Source organism: Nerophis lumbriciformis, linkage group LG06, assembly GCF_033978685.3.
Source record: "Nerophis lumbriciformis linkage group LG06, RoL_Nlum_v2.1, whole genome shotgun sequence".
Lineage (NCBI taxonomy): Eukaryota > Metazoa > Chordata > Actinopteri > Syngnathiformes > Syngnathidae > Nerophis > Nerophis lumbriciformis.
In genome coordinates, this window is record NC_084553.2 from 2448112 (window position 1) to 2471690 (window position 23579).

A 23579-nucleotide genomic window follows, 5' to 3' on the forward strand; every position below is an offset into this window, starting at 1 on the left:
TAGATTCCATCCGTTTATCTCCCATGTAACTATGCTTTTAATTTTTTACTAGCTTGCTCAAAGAGGGGCGTATTTTAGAAGTGTTGTACTAGTGATAAAGATCTTTTTAGAAGATCTGAAGGGGGAATTGTCGGAGGCAGATATTTACATATATCCGAATTTAAGTTGTACTTCTTTCATTTCTTAGTCATATTTGAAAACAGCTTGTGTTTTCCATTTCTTCTCTTGATGCTCTGTCAGCAAGTAAACTGTGTGTGTTAAACCTTGAGTTCTTTGGAATGTATTATGGCTAGGGAGACGTTGTGCTTGTATTATGGCTAGGGAGGGGGAAGGAAAGAGGGGTTTTTGGCTTTGGGAAGACAGACCATTTTGGGAGGCGCAATAGAATGTTCTAGGGTTAGACTGGTCTCAAAATGTATATTGGCAAAGCTTTGAAAATATACAACAAAATACCTATTCTGTCTCTGGTGGTTTTTCAACTCAGCTTTAAGTGTCGTAAAGAGCTTGGGAGCGAATTGTGACTTGAATTCCCTGGGAGGAACAACTGGTCCAAAACGCAACATTTGATTTCTCCAAGATGATTATAAACATTCACCATATGCAAAACAAAATATATTCACTTAAGTATATTCCTGTCACGGCCTCAACTTGCGCTCTGCTTGTCGCACCTCGGGACGCTAGTACTAAACAATTCCATTAAAAAAAAAAATTGGTGTCATTATTAACTTTCTGTCCAAGCTTGTATAATCTACTGCCTTGTTCAATTGTAAAAAATATTCTGTGCCTAAAATTCACATTTCTATCACAATTATCATACTGTAAACATGGTAAGCTAACTTCATTAAAATTAATAGTCCTGTCAATAGCATGGAATTACAATTCAAATGTAGTTTTTTTGTAAGCCTTTCAAAAGAATTCAAAATATGAAAAATTCATGAAAATGAATTGAAGCCATCAGACACTTGAAAAGTGGCACATCACATCTCTAATGTAATCATTTGAACTTTTCAACAGAAATAGCACTGCAAAAATATTAAGGACATACTTCTGTATTTTGGTAGTTATGCTGTCAACATTTAACAAGATTTCTTCAACTTGGACTTGAAAGCATAAATAGTATAAACACTTTTAACAGTATAACAGTACTAAACAATTCCAATAGATAACATTGGTGTCATTACCTTTTTGTGGCTAAAATCCAAATGTATTCTATCAGATTGATCATACTGCAAAAATGATATGGTAACTTTATGATAAGTTTACTTGAAGTGGCATAAAACACTGAAAGTGATTGTTCCTATAACCCCTTTGTTTCAAATGTTTGTTCCACTTGTGGCAGTCGGGCACCAGCATACCGTCTTTGACAACTTGAAGTGGCATAAAACACTGAAAGTGATTGTTCCTATAACCCCTTTGTTTTAAATGTTTTATGCCACTTCAAGTTGTCAAAGACGTGCTGTGAAATACAGCCGACAGGATTGCGCACCAAACACGAAGCAAGGCCAAAGCGCATGCATGGTGCAGGAGAACAAAGGACTTCTTTCATTTAAGGTTTGTGATAAACCATCAAACTCATTCGTTAAAAGGACTCTATAGTAATATAAAGCGAGTTTTTCTGGACATTATCATGCAAGAAAAGTTTATTTTTGGGACCGCGATCACCGCGTAATGATTTTTAAAGGTTGCATTACAAACATTTAACTGTCCCATGTGATCAGCCAGTGCGATTGGAAGTCCATGCTCAATTATTGCCTCCGTAAATAAAACTTCGGCATTTATCACATCCAAAGAATCTGTTTGGGCGACGAAAAACGTTGAAAGTTTTCCACTTGTATCGCTAGCAACGGCATTAGACTTGTGTTTTTTTGTCCCAACGTGGTCTTTTACATCGCTAATTCCTCCGTGTCCGATCGAAAAATCTTGTCTGCACAAGGTGCAATTCGCGTAGTTTTCACCCTTTTTTTTTTAAATTAATGAAAACCGTAGGAATTACGGGAAAACCGGAGTAGTTGGCAGGTATGTGAAAGGTACATACAGCTTTTGGAGCAACATATGATGCCATCCAAGCAACGTTACCATGGACGCCCCTGCTTATTTCAGCAAGACAATGCCAAGCCACGTGTAAACGTAAAAGAGTGCGGGTGCTAGACTAGCCTGCCTGTAGTCCAGACATTGAAAATGTGTGAAGGCTAAAATATGAGAAGGGAGACTGTTGAACAACTTAAGCTGTACATCAAGCAAGAATGGGAAATAATTCCACTTCAAAAATGTGTCTCTTCAGTTCCCAAAACCTTTACTGAGTGTTGTTAAAAGGAAAGGCCATGTAACACACTGGTAAAAAGGCCTTTTTTGCAATGTGTTGCTGCCATTAAATTCTAAGTACATGATTATTTGCAAGAAATAAGCAAGTTTGTCAGTGTGAACATGAAATATGTTGTCTTTGCAGTCTATTCAATTGAATATAAGTTGAAAAGGATTTGTTGTATTCTCTTTTTATTTACCATTTACACAACGTAACAACTTCACTGCTTTTGGTGTGAAAAGTGTGACTGCAGCCCACAGCGGTGACGTGGACGAACGTACTAAAGGACAATACGTAGAGGAGACTCTCAGCTCCCTCAAATCGGCGGCTTGGGGTCCTTTAGCTGCGTGCGACAATAATGTGTCCTTGCGTGTGTGACCAAGTTACATTTCACGGAAAAAGTTTTACCGCAAACTGAACAGGAAAACGGTCTCTCCCCGGTGTGCGTTCGTGTGTGTTTTATCAAATTGCATTTGACTGAGAAGCTTTTGCCACAAATTGAACAGGGAAATGGTCTCTCCCTGGTGTGTATCCTGGCGTGCGTTGTCAGACTTTCGCTGTGAGCAAACTTCTTATTGCACACCGTGCAGCTAAAGGACTTTTCTCCGGTGTGCGTTCTTTTGTGCTTGGACAGCGCGGAATAGTTCTTGAAGCTTGTGCCGCAGAGTGAGCAGGTGAAAGGTTTCTCTCCGGTGTGTGTCCTGGTGTGCTTTATCAAGCTGCCTTTGTCGCAGAAGGTTTTACCGCACGCCGAGCAGCAGAAGGGTCTCTCCCCGGTGTGTATTCTTGTGTGTATCGTCAAACGTTCATTTCGAGTGAATTTTTTTGCACAAACCGAGCAGCTGAAGGGTTTCTCCCCGGTGTGCGTTCGCATGTGCGTTTCAAACTGGGCCTTTTGGGAGAACCTTTTGCCGCAAACACAGCACACGTAAGGTTTCTCTCCTGTGTGAATCCTCGTGTGTACGTTCAGGTTGGACTTGGTGCTGAAGGTTTTGTCACACTGAGAGCATTTCAAGCTTTTGTGGTCAGCGTGACGTGTCTTGTCATCTATGGAGTCTTCTTCCTCAGTGTCAGCAGAGTGAGACGTCGTGTCGTCACTTTCTGATAGCGGAGCTACGTCTGCTTGTGATCCTCCACAGTGGTCAGCTTCTTCTTCTTCGCCTTCACTCTTCACCACCACCCGGATCACTGGGTGCTCTCCCTCCTGACTGATGCTGTGACCTTCTTCCTCCTCTTTGATCTGGGAGGGCTGTGGGTCCTCCTGCTCCATCCTGGAGTTCCGCTCCTGCTTCTGAAGAGGAAGATGTTCTTCACTGACGTCTGCAGGACACAAGAAGACCGGCATTTTGTTCAAATGCTTAATTCCAACCACACGTGTTTCAAACAGAAACTCTGTGAAGGCAATGGTGGACCAGGCAGGTACAGTCTCACCAGAGAGGAATGGTGATGTCAGTGTTTCCTGCAGGACTGCAATCTATTTGTGGTGGTGGGGCCAGGGCTCTAGATTACATCCTTGGTGTTATACTCTTTAATGGAGAGACCAAAAGGGAGCTCAAACAATAACTCTTCATATTTATTGACATCACAACCATGCTTGTAGGGGTGTAACGGTACACAAAAATTTCGGTTCGGTACGTACCTCGGTTTAGAGGTCACGGTTCGGTTAATTCTCGGTACAGTAAGAAAACAACAAAATATACATTTTTGGGTTATTTATTTACCAAATTTGTAAACAATGGCTTTATCCTGTTAACATTGGGAACACTATAATAATTCTGCCCAAAAACAGAAATAGCTGTGTGTGTGTGATGGATGTGAGCCACCACGAGGCTGATCAGTGCAACAGCAGGCAGTCATGAATGCTAAGCATAACAATAACATACATATACACACACACACATACACACACACATAACAATAACATACATATACACACAGGGTCCATTGCCAGGGTTCATGTGGTCAACATACAGGTAAAAGCCAGTAAATTAGAATATTTTGAAAAACTTGATTTATTTTAGTAATTGCATTCAAAAGGTGTAACTTGTACATTATATTTATTCATTGCACACAGACTGATGCATTCAAATGTTTATTTCATTTAATTTTGATGATTTGAAGTGGCAACAAATGAAAATCCAAAATTCCGTGTGTCACAAAATTAGAATATTGTGTAAGGGTTACATTTTGAAGACACCTGGTGCCACAAACTAATCAGCTGATTAACTCAAAACACCTGCAAAGGGCTTTAAATGGTCTCTCAGTCCAGTTCTGAAGCCTACACAAACATGGGGAAGACTTCAGATTTGACAGCTGTCCAAAAGGCAACCATCGACACATTGCACAAGGAGGGAAAGACACAAAAGGTTATTGCTGAAGAGGCTGGCTGTTCTCAGAGCTCTGTGTCCAAACACATTAATGGAGAGGCAAAGGGAAGGAAAAACTGTGGTCAGAAAAAGTGTACAAGCGATAGGGATCACCGCGCCCTGGTCAAGATTGTGAAAAAAAACCCATTCAAAAATGTGGGGGAGATTCAGAAGGAGTGGACAGCTGCTGGAGTCAGTGCTTCAAGATCCACCACCAAGAGACGCTTGAAAGACATGGGTTTCAACTGCCGCATACCTCGTGTCAAGCCACTGTTGACCAAGAAACAGCGCGCAAAGCGTCTCACCTGGGCTAAGGAAAAAAAGAGCTGGACTGCTGCTGAGTGGTCCAAAGTCATGTTTTCTGACGAAAGCAAATTTTGCATTTCCTTTGGAAATCGAGGTCCCAGAGTCTGGAGGAAGACAGGAGAGGCACAGGATCCACGTTGCCTGAAGTCTAGTGTAAAGTTTCCACCATCAGTGATGGTTTGGGGTGCCATGTCATCTGCTGGTGTCGGTCCACTCTGTTTCCTGAGATCCAGGGTCAACGCAGCCGTCTACCAGCAAGTTTTAGAGCACTTCATGCTTCCTGCTGCTGACCTGCTCTATGAAGATGGAGATTTCAAGTTCCAACAGGACTTGGCGCCTGCACACAGCGCAAAATCTACCCGTGCCTGGTTTACGGACCATGGTATTTCTGTTCTAAATTGGCTCGCCAACTCCCCTGACCTTAGCCCCATAGAAAATCTGTGGGGTATTGTGAAAAGGAAGATGCAGAATGCCAGACCCAAAAACGCAGAAGAGTTGAAGGCCACTATCAGAGCAACCTGGGCTCTCATAACACCTGAGCAGTGCCAGAAACTCATGGACTCCATGCCACGCCGCATTAACGCAGTAATTGAGGCAAAAGGAGCTCCAACCAAGTATTGAGTATTGTACATGCTCATATTTTTCATTTTCATACTTTTCAGTTGGCCAACATTTCTAAAAATCCCTTTTTTGTATTAGCCTTAAGTAATATTCTAATTTTGTGACACACGGAATTTTGGATTTTCATTTGTTGCCACTTCAAATCATCAAAATTAAATGAAATAAACATTTGAATGCATCAGTCTGTGTGCAATGAATAAATATAATGTACAAGTTACACCTTTTGAATGCAATTACTGAAATAAATCAAGTTTTTCAAAATATTCTAATTTACTGGCTTTTACCTGTATATACAATAAAAACTAAATAAGATAAGGCTCAGAATGGTTTCTTAACAAAACCTTTCTACATATAAAGTGCTTTTTTTGATTGACTGATTGAGACTTTTATTAGTAGATTGCACAGTGAAGTACATATTCCCATAGCTGCCAACTTTTGAAATCAGAAAAACCTAGTAGCCAGGGTCCAGGCCCCGGTAGGTCCAGGACAAAGTCCTGGTGGGGGGTTCAGGCTTCGCCCCCCCCGACGCAAAATGATTATTAGCATTCAGACAGGTTAAAATGTTGCTAAAAGCATCACTTTTCTATCAGTCACAGTGACTTTTCAAAACAAAAATATTACAGCAAAAATCATATGGGTTGATTGACATGTTTATTCTGTAAGATAACTTCAATAGTTTGAAATTATTTTGACAGTTAATGCCAGTTATCCTGTCAACCTTTCACAAGACTTCAATTTGTTCATTGAAAGTATAAACACTTTTTACAGTAAACAAATGGTAAAACAGTACTAAACAATTCCATTAAAAAAAAAAATTGGTGTCATTATTAACTTTCTGTCCAAGCTTGTATAATCTACTGCCTTGTTCAATTGTAAAAAATATTCTGTGCCTAAAATTCACATTTCTATCACAATTATCATACTGTAAACATGGTAAGCTAACTTCATTAAAATTAATAGTCCTGTCAATAGCATGGAATTACAATTCAAATGTAGTTTTTTTGTAAGCCTTTCAAAAGAATTCAAAACATGAAAAACTAATGAAAATGAATTGAAGCCATCAGACACTTGAAAAGTGGCACATCACATCTCTAATGTAATCATTTGAACTTTTCAACAGAAATAGCACTGCAAAAATATTAAGGACATACTTCTGTATTTTGGTAGTTATGCTGTCAACATTTAACAAGATTTCTTCAACTTGGACTTGAAAGCATAAATAGTATAAACACTTTTAACAGTATAACAGTACTAAACAATTCCAATAGATAACATTGGTGTCATTACCTTTTTGTGGCTAAAACCCAAATTTATTCTATCAGATTGATCATACTGCAAAAATGATATGGTAACTTTATGATAAGTTTACTTGAAGTGGCATAAAACACTGAAAGTGATTGTTCCTATAACCCCTTTGTTTCAAATGTTTGTTCCACTTGTGGCAGTCGGGCACCAGCATACCGTCTTTGACAACTTGAAGTGGCATAAAACACTGAAAGTGATTGTTCCTATAACCCCTTTGTTTGAAATGTTTTATGCCACTTCAAGTTGTCAAAGACGTGCTGTGAAATACAGCCGACAGGATTGCGCACCAAACACGAAGCAAGGCCAAAGCGCATGCATGGTGCAGGAGAACAAAGGACTTCTTTCATTTAAGGTTTGTGATAAACCATCAAACTCATTCGTTAAAAGGACTCTATAGTAATATAAAGTGAGTTTTTCTGGACATTATCATGCAAGAAAAGTTTATTTTTGGGACCGCGATCACCGCGTAATGATTTTTAAAGGTTGCATTACAAACATTTAACTGTCCCATGTGATCAGCCAGTGCGATTGGAAGTCCATGCTCAATTATTGCCTCCGTAAATAAAACTTCGGCATTTATCACAGCCAAAGAATCTGTTTGGGCGACGAAAAACGTTGAAAGTTTTCCACTTGTATCGCTAGCAACGGCATTAGACTTGTGTTGTTTTGTCCCAACGTGGTCTTTTACATCGCTAATTCCTCCGTGTCCGATCGAAAAATCTTGTCTGCACAAGGTGCAATTCGCGTAGTTTTCACCCTTTTTGGAAGGGATAATTATTCCCGGATAGGCTTTTGAATATTCTTCACGGAATGACTGCAGTTTTATTTTCGGTTTAAGACTCGTTTGCAATTTTTCTCCGGCTGATTCCATGATCGTTCGCTCGTTTGGAAACAATGGCAACTGGTGCCTCGTGCTTGGCAGCGGTGCTATAAATAGCCTCGCGCATGGCATTCGGAATGGCTCGATAGGAAGTTACGGGAAGCAGTGTCGATTGTCATTGTTGTTACGCGATTTCGTGAATAAAACTTTTTAAAAAATTATTATTTTTTAATTAATGAAAAAACGTATTTTTTATCACTGCAACCGTAACCCGGAATAGGTTGATGAAAACCGTACTAATTACGGGAAAACCGGAGTAGTTGGCAGGTATGTATTCCGTACAATTGACCACTAAATGGTAACACCCCAATACGTTTTTCAACTTGTTTAAGTCCACGTTAATCAACATTAAACTGCCTCAAGTGGTTGCTCAGATTAAATAAAATGACAAAACTTTTCTTCTACATATAAAAAGTGCAACATTAAACAGTTTCAAGTCAACTCAGCCTCAGATTAGCTTTTCTCCCCCCCCCCCGGCCCTTAACCCTGGTGACTTTCACTAAATCTTCATATTTTTTTGCCATAAAAATCAGTTCATCCACATTGTGGAGGTAGCAGGTATGGTGAGGAAGTGCCTGGCTAACTTGTCAGTAAGAGGATATATGAGCTCATTGTTCTTCCACCATAGAAGTGGCTCAAAATCTAGTTTTTAATGCAATATGGTCTTAAATCTGCTGCTATTAATGCTTTAGCCCTGCCTGACTCACCGAGGAGAGGCTGCTTGAATGTGGTGGGGAGCTGTTTCTCTTCATTGAAGCGATGTTCACTTGGGGGGTGGTGCCGCTTCAAAACGGGTTAGCATGTTTGAGGTGTTGACAGAAGCATACCCTACTGCTGCTGAACAATGTCGGCAAACCGCTTTCGCTTTGTCCGCCACTAGCCCTCCATTGTTGTATCGCACCGCAAAGCCGAAGTGCTCCCAAACGGGAGATTTTAACGAGGCAGGAGGGTCTTCCAGCTCTGGCTTTTGCCTAAGCAGGGAAGCCCAGACTTCCCTCTCCCCAGCCACTTCGTCCAGCTCTTCCCGTGGGACCCCGAGGCGTTCCCAGGCCAGCCGGGAGACATAGTCTTCCCAACGTGTCCTGGGTCTTCCCCGTGGCCTCCTACCGGTCGGACGTGCCCTAAACACCTCCCTAGGGAGGCGCTCGGGTGGCATCCTGACCAGATGCCCGAACCACCTTTTGTGTTATAAATGTTTTAATTCTTTTTTTTTTTGAAATTTCTATTTTTATTTTTAATTTTTTAAATTATTTTTAATGTTTTAAAAAAATATATTTTTTTTTAATTTAAAAAAAAGTGTATTAATTTTTGTAAAAATACTTCTTTATTTTTATTTTTTAAATATTTTTTTATTTTCTATTTAAAGTATAAAAAAAAAAAATATATATATATATATATATATATATATGAAGTTAGAATATATAATAGAAAATTAAAATAGAAATAAAAACATGACAAACACTAGATAAAACACTAGATAAAACAGAAACATTAATAAAATAGAAATAAAAGCATGAAAGCACTGGATAAAACAGATAGGCAAGCAGTGCATTTAAAAACAAGAAGGCAGAGAAACATTCTAGCAAATATTGTTGTCTTGATTCCAGAATGTCAGTAATCGATAACGATACCTATTCATTTCCACAATTCTATGTACTTTTCAAAACCACAATTACAATTAAAAAAAAACCGAAACCGTGTATTTTTAAGTTGACTTACTTTATTCGAGTGTTTTAAAGTGTCAAGAATTGAAAGTTGCTTTTATATTGAAGTGATCATCATACAAAGTACAAAAGCAGTAAAGTTGTCACGTTGTGTAAATGGCAGAGGTGGGACCAAGTCATTGTTTTGCAAGTCACAAGTAAGTCTCAAGTCTTTGCCCTCAAGTCCGAGTCAAGTCCCGAGTCAAGACAGGCAAGCCCCGAGTCAAGTCCAAAGTCAAGACTGGAAAGTCTCAAGTCAAGTCCTAAGTCCTGCATTTTGAGTTTCGAGTCCTTTCAAGTCCTTTTAACCACAGACTAATATATTAACACAGATTGTGTATGCTTTTCAAACGCTGTATTTATTTATTAAAACAAGTGCATTTGAAATTGCAGGAAAGAAAATTGTGCTGACATTGCACTTTATAATAGCACTATTAACCAGTCATTTTAAACATTAACTCATTCCTTTACAGAACAAACACATTGAAAAATAAAGTGCAAATGTACTTATTTGTACAAAAGTGTTAACATTGAAAAAACATGACATATACGTGAACATAACAAAAAAGTTGTACTTTTTATATGTCAGGGCCCTATGCTGCATTGCATTTGCAAAAGACCAAATTAGCCAAGAGTCTGTCAGTCATTTGTGCACGATGGGGGCGTAGTATGATGCCACCATGGCTGAAAACTCGCTCCACTGGAGCACTGGAGGCAGGCACTGCCAAGACTCTCATGGCCACTCGGAACAGTGAAGGAAGAGTCTTCATGTTCAATGCCCAGAACAAAAGGGGGGAGAGAGTTGTTTTGGGTTGGTGCACTACTTGTAAGTGTATCTTGTGTTTTTTATGTTGATTTAATTAAAAAAAGAAAAAATAAATAAATAAATTCTTGTGCGGCCCGATACCAATCGATCCACGGACCAGTACCGGGCCGCGGCCCGGTGGTTGGGGACCACTGAGGTAAACAACCAACAGTATGTCAGAAAGCTAGCTAAAACGGTACACATATTCATAATATAGTATACATTTTAACTGACCTTTATTTGACTATTTTTGTCTTTTTTTAGGTGGCTAAAATACGCGGTGCTGCTGACCGCCGTCTAACGTTACGTGTGATATATTGACTAACGTAACCCTGCTTGAAAAAAATCACTGAACAAAAAGTATGAATAAGGTAGTGAACTGCAACAGATTCCCGTGTTTGCAATAACGTTATAACGTTAGCAGTGAGTTTACAGCCTCACTGATTTAACTACACAGCAAATAAAAGTCACGTTACTTAGCCAATAAACGTTATCTTACATTCAAAACTTACCCTTCTTTGTGCAACTTCAAATGCCGGACGAAGTTGGAAGTTGTTGCCTCTCCATCAGTCATTTTGGAACCGCATGTGTTGCATACTGCAAACCGTTTTGTGTTGACCACCTCGTCATTTTTATACCCAAACAAAATTATTTTAGGTATCATTTTTTGTTCACTGGCGTGTGGTTTGGACATGTCTTCTTCGTTGGTTGTCCTGCAATTTGATTGGATGAATGCTGTGTGATGAAAACAAAGTAGATCTAATTTGATTGGCTGTTGTACTGAGAGCACACCAGCTGACACACGCAACGCTGATAGACAAGTACACAATGAAAAATACGGAGCGCTCCCGAATAACTTTTTCATCTTTGGGTTTTGGGGAAAGTAGCAAGTCATGTCAAGTCATGTCAATTCAAAAGGCTCAAGTCCAAGTGAAGTCACAAGTCATTGATGTTAAAGTCTAAGTCGAGTTGCAAGTCTTTTTACATTTTGTCAAGTCGAGTCTAAAGTCATCAAATTCATGACTCGAGTCTGACTCGAGTCCAAGTCATGTGACTCGAGTCCACACCTCTGGTAAATGGTAAATAAAAAGAGAATACAACAAATCCTTTTCAACTTATGTGCATTGTTTACACAACGTACTTAATATGTCCGTGTGGAAACTGGTTCGGTACACCTCCGAACCGAACCGAAACCCCCGTACCGAAACGGTTCAATACAAATACACGTACCGTTACACCCTTACATGCTTGTGCTATTAATATGCAAAACGAGGGGTTCCCAAAGTGTGGCCTAACAGCCATTTTATGAACATGAAGAACATTGTCAAAATTAGATACACGACACCAAAAAAACTCAAGGCTGTTGAGCTGCTCAATGTGTAAAAAAAATAGCTTCTGCTGCTCTATGTGTAAAAAATAAAAAATTAAAAAATAAATAAATAAACTTCTGTTAAGAATTAGCGTTATAAAAATAAATTTTAGCCTGGAAATTATTTTGCATACATGTGGACAATTATGCAAATTAGGCAATGACGTCATCTGGAGCATCTCCAAAAAGGCCTGCCAAAAAACTCAGCTTGGTACTCACTTGTAATACACTTTTCCCCCACTTGTGGCAGTAATGACGAGATCAAACAAACAGAAGAAGTCTGGAGCTAAAGTCATAGAAGAAGTTTATTTTCCCCACACAAAAAAACTCTGCAACGTGACGATGCGAGCTCGTCTGCACGCCGACCTTATCATCAAATCAGTCAAACTGGAAACATTGGAAAGACATGTGCTGTCTATCATTCACAGTGCTCAGGTAAGACAAGCACACGTATGGTTTTCTTTTTTCATGCATTCTAACTCATAAAGAAAAGCCAGCAAAAGTCAGCTAACAATGGTTAGCTTATGGGGGGTTGCTCTAAAAACATCCAACAATGCTCCATTTACATGTCACGACCTGAATATTAACCAAGTATTAGCAATATTGTTATTAGAGGGGCTAACGCAGAGGAACTACTTTTAGCGAGCTAACTAGCTTAAGCTGCTACATTGACATGTAGAGTTGCGGCATCGCCCCTGAGTTGGTGAAAGCTAATTGTAGATGATAAATTGTGCCTCTCACCTGGATAGTAGAAGGTTGTGGACATAAACCCACAAGTTGGGTCAACTTTGACATCCAACTTAGACCCGGAGATGGCCAGGGAGACACCTTTTTTTAACCCTTTGTGAGGATTCTAATGAATTGCTCTTGTAAAGGGGAAGATATAAACATCCCATCAGTCTTTATCCCAGTGAGAGCAGACATTGTGCTGTAGGTGATTGTTTTATTATGTTTGTATATGTTGTTTAGCACTTAGCAATACTGCTACATGAAGCTTAGTGTTTGACTAAAGCTGCATCTGTTTAGCACACAGCTTCTAAAACTTGTACGTCATCCTCCCTATATTCAGGCTCAAAATTAGAAGTTTCTGGATCATCATTTGTCCCAAATCGTTGTTGACGCTCACAAAGTCTGCTTGATTTGCATTGTTGTTGATGGGGAAGAGATCTGCTCAAGCTTATTGTCTCTCAAAACGGCTCGAGAATCTCGGTGAGGTTTATATTATTGTGATCATATCCTTTTCCTCGCAAACTTTGTAAGTCTTTTGGGGTTATAAATCACATTTATACACAAGCCGTGAAGTTGTCAGGTTGTGTAAATGGTAAATAAAAAGAGAATACAACAAATCCTTTTCAACTTATATTCAATTGAATAGACTGCAAAGACAAGATATTTCATGTTCACACTGACAAACTTTGTGATTTTTTGCAAATATTCCCCTACCATAAGTCCCAGGAGCCAGAATGGCCAAAATGTCAAAAAAATACACCCAGGAATGACGCACAGGGAAGCGGGTAAGAAAGGCCATAAATGAGGAAAAATGCCGAAAATGATCAAAAATACCTAGCCAAAATGCCGAAAATGATCAAAAATACCTAGCCAAAATGATAAAAAAAATACTTAGCCAAAAGTATAAAAAATACCTAGCCACAATGCTCAAAATGTCAAAAATACACCTAGGAATGACGCACAGGGAAGCGTGGAAGAAAAGGGGGAAAACAGCCATAAATGTGAAAAAATGCCGAAAATGATCAAAAATACCTAGACAAAATGCCAAAAAGTATCAAAAAATACCTAGCTAAAATGCCCAAAATGATAAAAAATGAGAAACATTGTGATTTTTTGCAAATATTCCCTGTTCCCAATTAGCCTGTTCACCTGTGGGATGTTCCAAATAAGTCTTTCTCACTCTTTTTTGCCACTTGTGCCAGCTTTTTTTTTTTTTAAACATGTTGCAGGCATCAAATTCCAAATGAGCTAATATTAGCAAAAAAGAAGAAAGTTTGTCAGTGTGAACATGAAATATCTTGTCTTTGCAGTCTATTCAATTGAATATAAGTTGAAAAGGATTTGTTGTATTCTCTTTTTATTTACCATTTACACAACTTCACTGCTTTTCTACTTTGTATGATGATCACTTCAATATAAAAGCAACTTTCAATTCTTGACACTTTGAAACACTCGAATAAAGTAAGTCAACTTAAAAATACACGGGTTCGTTTTTTTTTTAAATTGTAATTGTGGTTTTGAAAAGTACAGAGAATTGTGGAAATGAATACCGTATTTTCCGCACTATTAGCCGCACCTAAAAACCACAAATTTACTCAAAAGCTGACAGTGCGGCTTTTAACCCGGTGCGCTTTATATATGGATTAATATTACCGGTAAGATTCATTTTCATAAAGTTTCGGTCTCGCAACTTCGGTAAACAGCCGCCATCTTTTTTCCCGGTAGAACAGGAAGCGCTTCTTCTTCTACGCAAGCAACCGCCAAGGTAAGCACCCGCCCCCATAGAACAGGAAGCGCTTCTTCTTCTACTGTAAGCAACCACCCGCCCGCGTAGAAGAAGAAAAAGCGCGCGGATACCGTACGTTTCATTTCCTTTGTGTGTTTACATCTGTAAAGACCACAAAATGGCTCCTACTAAGCGACAGGTTTCCGGTTCGTGAAAAGACGCAATCTCTCCATCCGCACACGGACTACTATTTCACAGCAACTGATATTCCTGTGAACTGCACTGTGGATACAACGGGAGCACGTACGGTGAATATTCGCACCACAGGGAATGAGAAGTCATCCTTCACTGTGGTTCTAGCTTGCCATGCTAATGGCCAGAAACTTCCACCCATGGTGATATTCAAAAGGAAGACCTTGCCAAAAGAGACCTTTCCAGCCGGCGTCATCATAAAAGCTAACTCGAAGGGATGGATGGATGAAGAAAAGATGAGCGAGTGGTTAAGGTAAGTTTACGCGAAGAGGCCGGGTGGCTTTTTTCACGCAGCTCCGTCCATGTTGATATACGACTCCATGCGCGCCCACATCACGCTGGTTTTAATATATTATTAAAGTTTGACTGACCTATCTGACTGTTTTTTTGACATTCCTTTAGCGCAGTTAGATGCGGCTTATAACACGGGGCGGCTTATAGGTGGACAAAGTTTTGAAATATGCCGTTCATTGAAGGCGCGGCTTATAACCCAGGGCGCCTTATGGTGCGGAAAATACGGTAGGTATCGTTATCGACTACTGACATTCTGGAATCAAGACAACAATATTTGCTAGAATGTTTCTCTGCCTTCTTGTTTTTAAATGCACTGCTTGCCTATCTGTTTTATCCAGTGCTTTCATGCTTTTATTTCTATTTTATTAATGTTTCTGTTTTATCATTTTGGGCATTTTGGCTAGGTATTTTTTATCATTTTGGGCATTTTGGCTAGATATTTTTTTTATCATTTTCGGTATTTTAGCTAGGCATTTTTGATCATTTTCAGCATTTTGGCTAGGTATTTTTTTTATTATTTTCGGCATTTTTCCACATTTATAGCAGTTTCCCCCCTTTTCTTCCCCACTTCCCTGTGCGTCATTCTTGGGTCTATTTTTTTGACATTTTGGCCATTCTGGCTCCTCGCGGGACTTATGGAACTCAAACCCAGGTAGGTATTTTTGATCATTTTCGGCATTTTTCACATTTTGGGCTGTTTTCCCTCTAATTCAATTAGCACTGACCAAAATGTTGTAGAATGTAAGATGTGTTTGTCATGTTTTTATTTTTATTTTAATTTTCTATTATATATTCTAACCTTATATATATATATTTTTTTTATACTTTAAATAAAAAAATTAAAAAAATTTTAAAAATAAAAATATATTACAAAAATAAAAAAGTAATTAATTTTTTTTACAAAAATGAATACAACATTTTTTTTTTTAAATAAAAAAAAATAAAAAAATTTTTTTTAAAACATTAAAAATAATTTAAAAAATTTAAAACATTTAAAAAAAAAAAGAAAAAAAAAAAAGAATTAAAACATTTATAATACAATTTAAAAAAAAGAAAATATGAAGTTAGAATATATAATATCATTTTTTTATTTAACTTTGGAGCACTTTTTAGGCAGCCCGGTGGCACAAGGGTTAGTGCATGTGCCTCACAATATGAAGGTCCTGAGTAGTCCTGAGTTCAATCCCGGACTCGAGATCTTTCTGTGTGGAGTTTGCATGATCTCCCCGTGACTGCGTGGGTTCTACTCCGGCTTCCTCCCACCTCCAAAGACATGCACCTGGGGATAGGCCCCTCCCACCTCCAAAGACATGCACCTGGGGATAGGCCCCTCCCACCTCCAAAGACATGCACCTGGGGATAGGCCCCTCCCACCTCCAAAGACATGCACCTGGGGATAGGTTGATTGGCAACACTAAATGGTCCCTAGTGTGTGAATGTTGTCTATCTGTGTTGATGAGGTGGCGACTTGTCCAGGGTGCACCCGCCTTCCGCCCGAATGCAGCTGAGATAGACTCCGGCACCCCGCACGACCCCAAAAGGGACAAGCGGTAGAAAATGGATGGATGCTTGCCTATCTGTTTTATCCAGTGCTTTCATGTTTTTATTTCTATTTTATCCATGTTTTATCTAGTGTTTTTCATGTTTTTATTTCTATTTTAATTTTCTATTATATATTCTAACTTTATATTTTATTTTTGTTTTAATTTTTTCTATATACTTTGTAGCACTTTGAGATTTTAACAAATGTAAAGTGCATTTTTTTATGGACTTGCCTCTTTGTGATGTGAAGTTCCTGTTACAAGCTGTTATACAGTATATGCCTTGAGCTCTTAATTTGAAGGCGCTAAGAGCGAAGTTTTGAAACAAACGTGCCAGCACTTCCGCTCTGAGCCCCTTTAAAATAAGAGCTCAAGGCATATACTGTATAACAGCTTGGAACAGGAACTTAACATCACAAAGAGGCAAGTCCATAAAAATAGGTTACATTATTGTTATTATTAAAAGTTGTATGAAGGCTATCAAACTTAAATACCAACAAATGTGGAAATGTTTTTTTTTTTTTTCAATTAAGAAAACTATAAAGTGCTTTTGATCAATTTGATCCAAGACTGAAACGTTTTTTCATCCATTGAAGCCCAGGAATATTCAATCAAAGTTGACTTATATAGCCCTAAATCACGAGTGTCTCAAAGGGCTGCACAACTTGAGAGATGAACTGCATGGTGAGAAATAAAGTTAGGTAAGAAGTAAACAAACCTGTTCTGTGTGATGTGTGTTGACAACAGCGTCCACTAACTCGTGCTCCCCTTTTCTTCCAGAAAGTTCCAGCTGGTGTTCTTTTCTTCACATTTTACTTGTCTCTGATTAGCATTTTAGCATGTGATGCTAACTTCCGCGTCTTTGTTCGCAGCCGGCAGGCTAAAGGAGGAAGCGAACAACACGCAAGCTTCAATGTGCGCGGAGACGAGTTCATCCCGACACGAATCAAAGTTGACGTCATGACGTAACGTCTTTGTCATCTGCGTTAAATAGCATCACATTTTCAACAAGATGAAGGCGGCCATCACGGGAGTCCGTTGCGAGATGGCGGTCGGTGTACGCATGCGCATTTTCAATCTCGACTCTTTAGAAATCATTTTTTTAATCGCTATTTTATTTGTTTAAAAATGTTTTGGCAATACATCAACTAATAATCCAATAACATTTCTAAATACAAAAGCCATTTTTAAAGTAAACGTACGCAGTGACGTCACTCTATGGCGCCCTTCTCTTCCCGGATCATCTCAAGTACACTCCAATGCATCAGAACACTCAATCCGTAAGAATGTTTTTTATTGAAGTTTTGTGTTAAAACGTATAACATTTCTAAATATTATTTATTTATATGCATAATGCATTTTAAACAATGATTTCGTTCTCATTTAACGACTATTTGCTGACGCTAACCCTTAATATTTCTGAAATCCCATTTTAGTGAACGCACCGATAAAGAAGTGACGTCAGTAATCAGGCGACACCAGTCCCTGTTTACTTTTTACTGTTAGCCGATATTGCACATTTGGGATATACATGATATACATTTATTGCCGACAAAAGCCACTTTTCATCAGAATTGTTTCAAGATCATTGAATGTTGTTTTTTTTGCCTTAATTCTTCATGTCAGGATAAACTAAGAAGCTTCTCGGGCTAGCTTAGCTCGCTAGCTGCTAACAAAAGAGACAAAGCGAAAGTGATCGACACGTCGCTAAGTGTGAGTTTAAAGTGTGAAAATGTGCAAAGTAGAAATGCTGAGAGTGTTGGTGAAGCAGCGACTAACTGCTGCTGTGGAAGAAATATTTGTAGTGTTAGAAAGAACGATAGCAGAATACGAGGAGGAACTTTCTAGAACAAAAGAGGAGAACGAGCGACAACGTCAACTACTGGACGCTCTTTTCAACAAACATCAACAAACAGGTTTGTTTACTTCTCACTCTAAAATGTGTACTGACTTTATGTTTGATCATGGCAACTGTTACTTAAACGCCTTTTTTTCTTTACGTGTTTGCACATGAACAAGAAAGCTTTAGACGTCTATGATACACCAATATTTAGGAGAGAAAATATGCATTCATTGGGTTTATTTCATCGGGAAAATTATGTTGACGCACAGGGAAGTGGGGAAGATAGGGGGGGAAACGGCTATAAATGTGGAAAAATGCCGAAAATAATAAAAAAATACCTAGCCAAAATGCTGAAAATGATCAAAAATGCCTAGCTAAAATACCGAAAATTATTAAAAAAAATAACTAGCCAAAATGCCCAAAATGATAAAAAATACCTAGCCAAAATGCCCAAAATGATAAAAAATACCTAGCCAAAATGCTCAAAATGTAAAAAATACACCCAGGAATGACGCACAAGGAAGCGGGGAAGAAAAGGGGGAAAACAGCCATAAATTTAAAAAATACCGAAAGGGTTTGAGTTCCATAAGTCCCACGAGGAGCCAGAATGGCCAAAATGTCAAAAAAAATACACCCAGGAATGACGCACAGGGAAGCGGGGAAGAAAAGGGGGAAAACGGCCATAAATTAGGAAAAATGCCGAAAATGATCAAAAATACCCAGCCAAAATGCAAAAAATGATCAAAAATAAATAAATGATAAATGGGTTGTACTTGTATAGCGCTTTTCTACCTTCGAGGTACTCAAAGCGCTTTGACACTACTTCCACATTTACCCATTCACACACACATTCACACACTGATGGAGGGAGCTGCCATGCAAGGCGCTAACCAGCACCCATCAGGAGCAAGGGTGAAGTGTCTTGCTCAGGACACAACGGACATGATGAGGTTGGTACTAGGTGGGGATTGAACCAGGGACCCTCGGGTCGCGCACGGCCATTCTCCCACTGCGCCACGCCGTCCCTGCCAAAATGGAAAAAAAATACCTAGCCACAATGTCCAAAATGTGAAAAAATACACCCAGGAATGACGCATAGGGAACGGGGAAAAAAAGAGGGAAAACGGCCATAAATGTGGAAAAAAATGCCGAAAATGATTTAAAAAAATACCTAGCCAAAATGCTGAAAATGATCAAAAATACCTAGTCAAAATGCCGAAAATGATCAAAAAATAGCTAGCCAAAATGTCAAAAATACACCCAGGAATGACGCACAGGGAAGCGGGAAAGAAAAGGGAGAAAACAGCCCTAAATGTGGAAAAATGCCGAAAATTATCAAAAATACCTAGCCAAAATGCCGAAAATGATAAAAAATACCTAACCAAAATGCCCCAAATTATCAAAAATACCTAGCCAAAATGCCAAAAATGATTAAAAAAATACCTAGCCAAAATGCCCTATATGATAAAAAAATACCTAGCAAAAATGCCCAAAATGATAAAAAAAATACCTAGCCAAAATGCCCCAAATGATCAAAAAATACCTAGCAAAAATGCCCAAAATGATAAAAAAAAATACTTTGCCTAAATGATAAAAAAATACTTAGCCAAAATGCCCAATCTGATCAAAACTACTTAGCCAAAATGCAGAAAATGATAAACAATACCTAGCCAGAATCAGAATCAGAAAATGCCCTAAATGTAAAAAATACACCCAGGAATGACGCACAGGGAAGCGGGGAAGAAAAGGTGTAAAACAGTCATAAATGTAAAAAATGCCGTGCGTTTCTCACCTAGGCCTTCAGTGACGTACTACTTAGTCCAACTTCACCTTTCAAAATACCGCTGCCACTTCCTGTTTTGGCAACTTGTGATTGGATACTCACTTGGGACTCCCAAGTGAGTATCCAATCACGTAAATGTCAGGTTGAAGGTGAGGCCAGCTAGAAGGCCTTACTGACAACAACTATCCCAATGATCTATCAACTGTATGTGGCCGTTCACTTACAGTGCACACACATTCTTGATTGTGAAGGCAGATTTGGTACAGCATGGCAACATAAGCTAGCTGAATTCTGATTGGATAACAACTAACCTAAAAACAGCACTGAAAGGAGCATAATATGACATGAAGAGAATATGAATACTTTTACATATTTAGGGAAAGTAAATGACTTTTATCTTTAATTATGATGATGATTTCTGGTTATCTTTAATTATGATGATGATTTCTGGTTATGTTTGATTATGATGATGATTTCTGGTTATGTTAGGCCAGCAGAGAAGGCCTTGCTGGCCCTGACGACACACTACTGGCTAATTCTTCATGTTTGTCCCTAATTGGGCATTTACACACAATAAAAGCGTTAAAAACAGTCTCATTAAAAATAATGTGTTTGTGTTCTTGCGTCCTGCAGATGTCAGACAAAAACCTATTTCTCCTGAGCAAAAAGAGTGGAGCTCCAGCATGGAAGAAGGGGAGCCACAGCCCCCTAACATTAAAGAAGAAGAGGAGGAACATCTTGAAGGACTGAAGGAGTTCCCGGTGATTGTGAAGAGTGAAGATGAAGACGATGAAGAGGAGCAGAGAGAGGCGGAGAGACCAGGCAGCAGCTCAACACAACACATGACAAGAGAAGGTGATGGTGGAGCATCACAAGCAGACTTGGCTCCTCTGTCAGATAGTGAGAACACCACGTCTGCTGACACTGACGATGAAGCTGCTCAGACACGTCACGCCGACAACACACACTTGAAATGCTCTCACTGCGACAAAACGTTTGGCAAGAAGAGAAACCTGACGAGACACATGAGACGTCACACTGACAACAGATGCTGGAAGTGCTCTCAGTGCGGCAAAACATTTAGCAAGAAGGGAAATCTGACCGTGCACACGAGGATCATCCATGCGGGCGAGAAACCTTTCCGCTGCGCCATCTGCGGCAAACAGTTTTCCACCAAGTCCAACATGACGACGCACACGAGGACGCACTCTGGCGGCGCCGACGACGCTCGCTTCCGATGCTCCCAATGTGACAAGACCTTCATCGCCAAGGCTTTTCTCATAAGACACACGAGGAGTCACACCGGAGAGAAACCCTTCGCTTGCTCGGTCTGCGACAAAAGGTTCACTCGGCACGATTATATGAAAAGACACAGAGTGATGCACACCGGGGAAAAACCCTATTGTTGCTCAATCTGCGGCAGAGGTTTTTATGTCAGCTCGGCTTTGCTCAAACACACGAGGACGCACACGGGTGAGAAGGTGTTGAGTTGCAGTGTGTGATGAAAGATCTTCTCACAAGTAGCATGTAAGTTGCAGTGTGTGATGAAAGATCTTCTCACAAGTAGCAGGTGAGGACCAACCAGGTGTGCTGAGGAGAAGTAAATGAAGCTGCAGGATCAAGACTCTGACTTTCTAACAACATCAGCACATACAATGTGTGACATCATCTTGTGAATATGCTTCCACCATACAAATACAGTAGAATACTTCAGCTTGTCCACATTTTGTTACGTTATGATATTTTGTTCCAACACAAAGACGTGTAAAGTGCAATAGAAATGAGACATGATTTTTTTTTTTTAAAGTACTTATTTTTTTGTACAAATGAAACTGTCATAAGTTGCCTGCTGAAAGAAGAAATGTGGACCACAGAGTTGTGGAATGTGATCTCAGAATCAGAATCAGCTTTATTGTCATTACGCAAGGTAACGAGATTGAGGCCATTCCATACAGTGCGATGTGTGCATGCTAGAAAAACAATGTGCAAATATATAAAAATGTAAAAAATGTAGAAGTGCAATGAATATGGTGTGAAATGAATATATACATGAAAAAAAAACAAAAAAAAACAGGGTGGTTGGTGGAATGGGTTATTGCACCGAAGAGAAGGCAGTTATGAGGGACAATGGGGCAGTCCGTTCAGGATGGTTATGGCCCTGGGGAAGAAGCTGTTCTTTAGCCTGTTTGTTTTGGTTTTAATGCACCTGTAGCGCTTCCCAGAGGGCAGCAGGTGGAACAGGTCAGAGCCAGGGTGGGTGCTGTCCTTGATGATGGCACTGGCTCTGTTGAGGCAGCGGGAGGTGTAGATGTCCGTCAGAGAGGGGAGAGGGCGGCCGATGATCTTCTGAGCCGTCTTGACCACTCTTTGCAGCCTCTCCCTGTCTGCTGCAGTGCAGCTGCCGTACCATACCGTAATACAGTAGGTCAGCAGGCTCTCGATGGACGAGCGGTAGAAGGTCAGCAGCAGGTCAGGCTTCAGGTTGTACTTCCCGAGGACTCTAAGGAAGTGTAGCCGCTGCTGAGCCTTCTTGATGATTGATGTGGTGTTGACTGTCCAGGAGAAGTCATTAGAGATGTGGACTCCAAGGTACCTGAAGGTGTGGACCCTCTCTACACGCTCGCCGTTGATGTAGGGGGGGGCAGGGTCGGTGCTGCTCCTCCTGAAGTCGACGATGATCTCTCTGGTCTTGCTGGTGTTGAGAGCGAGGTTGTTCTCCGAAGACCAGGCCGTCAGCTTCAGGACCTCCTCTCTGTAGGCAGCCTCGTCACCCCTGGAGATGAGCCCGACCACTGTGGTATCGTCGGCGAACTTGACGGTAAGGTTGTCACTGTGGGCCGGACTGCAGTCATGGGTGTAAAGGCAGTAGAGGAGGGGGCTCAGCACACAGCCCTGTGGGGAGCCGATGCTCAGCGTGCGGGAGGATGAGAGGTGCGGGCCAAGTCTCACATTCTGGGGTCGGTCCGTTAGGAAGTCCCTTATCCAGGCGTTTGTGAGAGGGGGGAGGCCAAGAGTGTCCAGTTTATTGCAGAGTCTGTCCGGGATTATTGTATTGAAGGCAGAGCTATAGTCCACAGAGAGCATCCGGACGTAGCTCTGCTGCTGCTCCAGGTGGTTCAGAGCAGAGTGGAGAGCAACAGCGATGGCGTCCTCTGTGGACCTGTTCGCCCGGTATGCGAACTGGTGGGGGTCGAAGTCTGGAGGGATATGGTCCTTGATGTGCTGGAGAACAAGTCGCTCGAAGCACTTCATGATTACCGGAGTGAGGGCCACTGGTCGGTAATCATTCAGGCTGGTGATGGGAGACTTCTTCGGCACCGGGATTATTGTAGATGACTTCAGGCAGGATGGGATGACTGCCTGAGCCAGGGAGAGGTTGAAGATCCTGGTGAGGGGGTGAGCGAGCTGGTGGGCGCACGTCCTGAGCACCTTTCCAGGTACTCCGTCTGGTCCGGTAGCCTTCCTGGGGTTCACAGCCAGGAGCACTCGTCTGACACTGTGCTCCTGTACAGTGAGTGGAGTGGCGCCGGAGCCCGGTGGGGGCGGGGGCAGGGCTGGAGCAGATGAGTGTCGCTGGGGGGTTTCGAAACGGGCAAAGAAACAGTTAAGCTCCTCTGCCAGTGTCGCACTCTGATCCGCAGTTGTCATATTGCAGCCTCTGAAGTTCGTGATGTCATGAATGCCCCGCCACACCTCCCGTGAGTTTTTGCTGGACAGATGGGACTCTATGCACCTCCTGTGGTCCGCCTTTGCT

General features: G+C 40.5%; 3 protein-coding genes across 3 annotated transcripts in view; 1 reads left to right on the forward strand and 2 right to left on the reverse strand.

The window, feature by feature from the left end:
• LOC133608389 (uncharacterized) overlaps window positions 1-17234 on the reverse strand; it is a 34763-nt gene extending 17529 nt beyond the window's left edge. Inside the window, exon 1 of the mRNA XM_072913331.1 lies at window positions 16918-17234. The gene's annotated coding sequence lies outside the window, so the exon portion shown is untranslated. The remainder of the gene's footprint in view (window positions 1-16917) is intronic.
• The window catches only part of LOC133608402 (uncharacterized), a 68279-nt gene continuing 45822 nt past the window's right edge, over window positions 1123-23579 (reverse strand). Inside the window, exons 6-9 of the mRNA XM_061963610.2 lie at window positions 20928-21102; window positions 20749-20838; window positions 20474-20654; window positions 1123-3622 (exon numbers count right to left, since the gene is read on the reverse strand). Of these exons, the coding sequence (XP_061819594.2) occupies window positions 2619-3622; window positions 20474-20654; window positions 20749-20838; window positions 20928-21102 (1450 nt within the window). The 3' untranslated portion in view covers window positions 1123-2618. The remainder of the gene's footprint in view (window positions 3623-20473; window positions 20655-20748; window positions 20839-20927; window positions 21103-23579) is intronic.
• LOC140676637 (uncharacterized) lies at window positions 17669-22455 on the forward strand. The gene is made up of 2 exons (XM_061963614.2): window positions 17669-18115; window positions 20459-22455. The coding sequence occupies exons 1-2, from the start codon at window positions 17932-17934 to the stop codon at window positions 21325-21327; spliced, it is 1053 nt and encodes a 350-aa protein (XP_061819598.1). The 5' UTR covers window positions 17669-17931; the 3' UTR covers window positions 21328-22455.

Excerpts from the sequence above, each read along its gene's own strand:
- LOC140676637 (XM_061963614.2), top strand. The coding sequence starts at position 17,932 with ATGTGCAAAGTAGAAATGCTGAGAGTGTTGGTGAAGCAGCGACTAACT. Across the intron at positions 18,116-20,458 it reads CAACAAACATCAACAAACAG|ATGTCAGACAAAAACCTATT; the intron begins GTTTGTTTACTT and ends TGCGTCCTGCAG.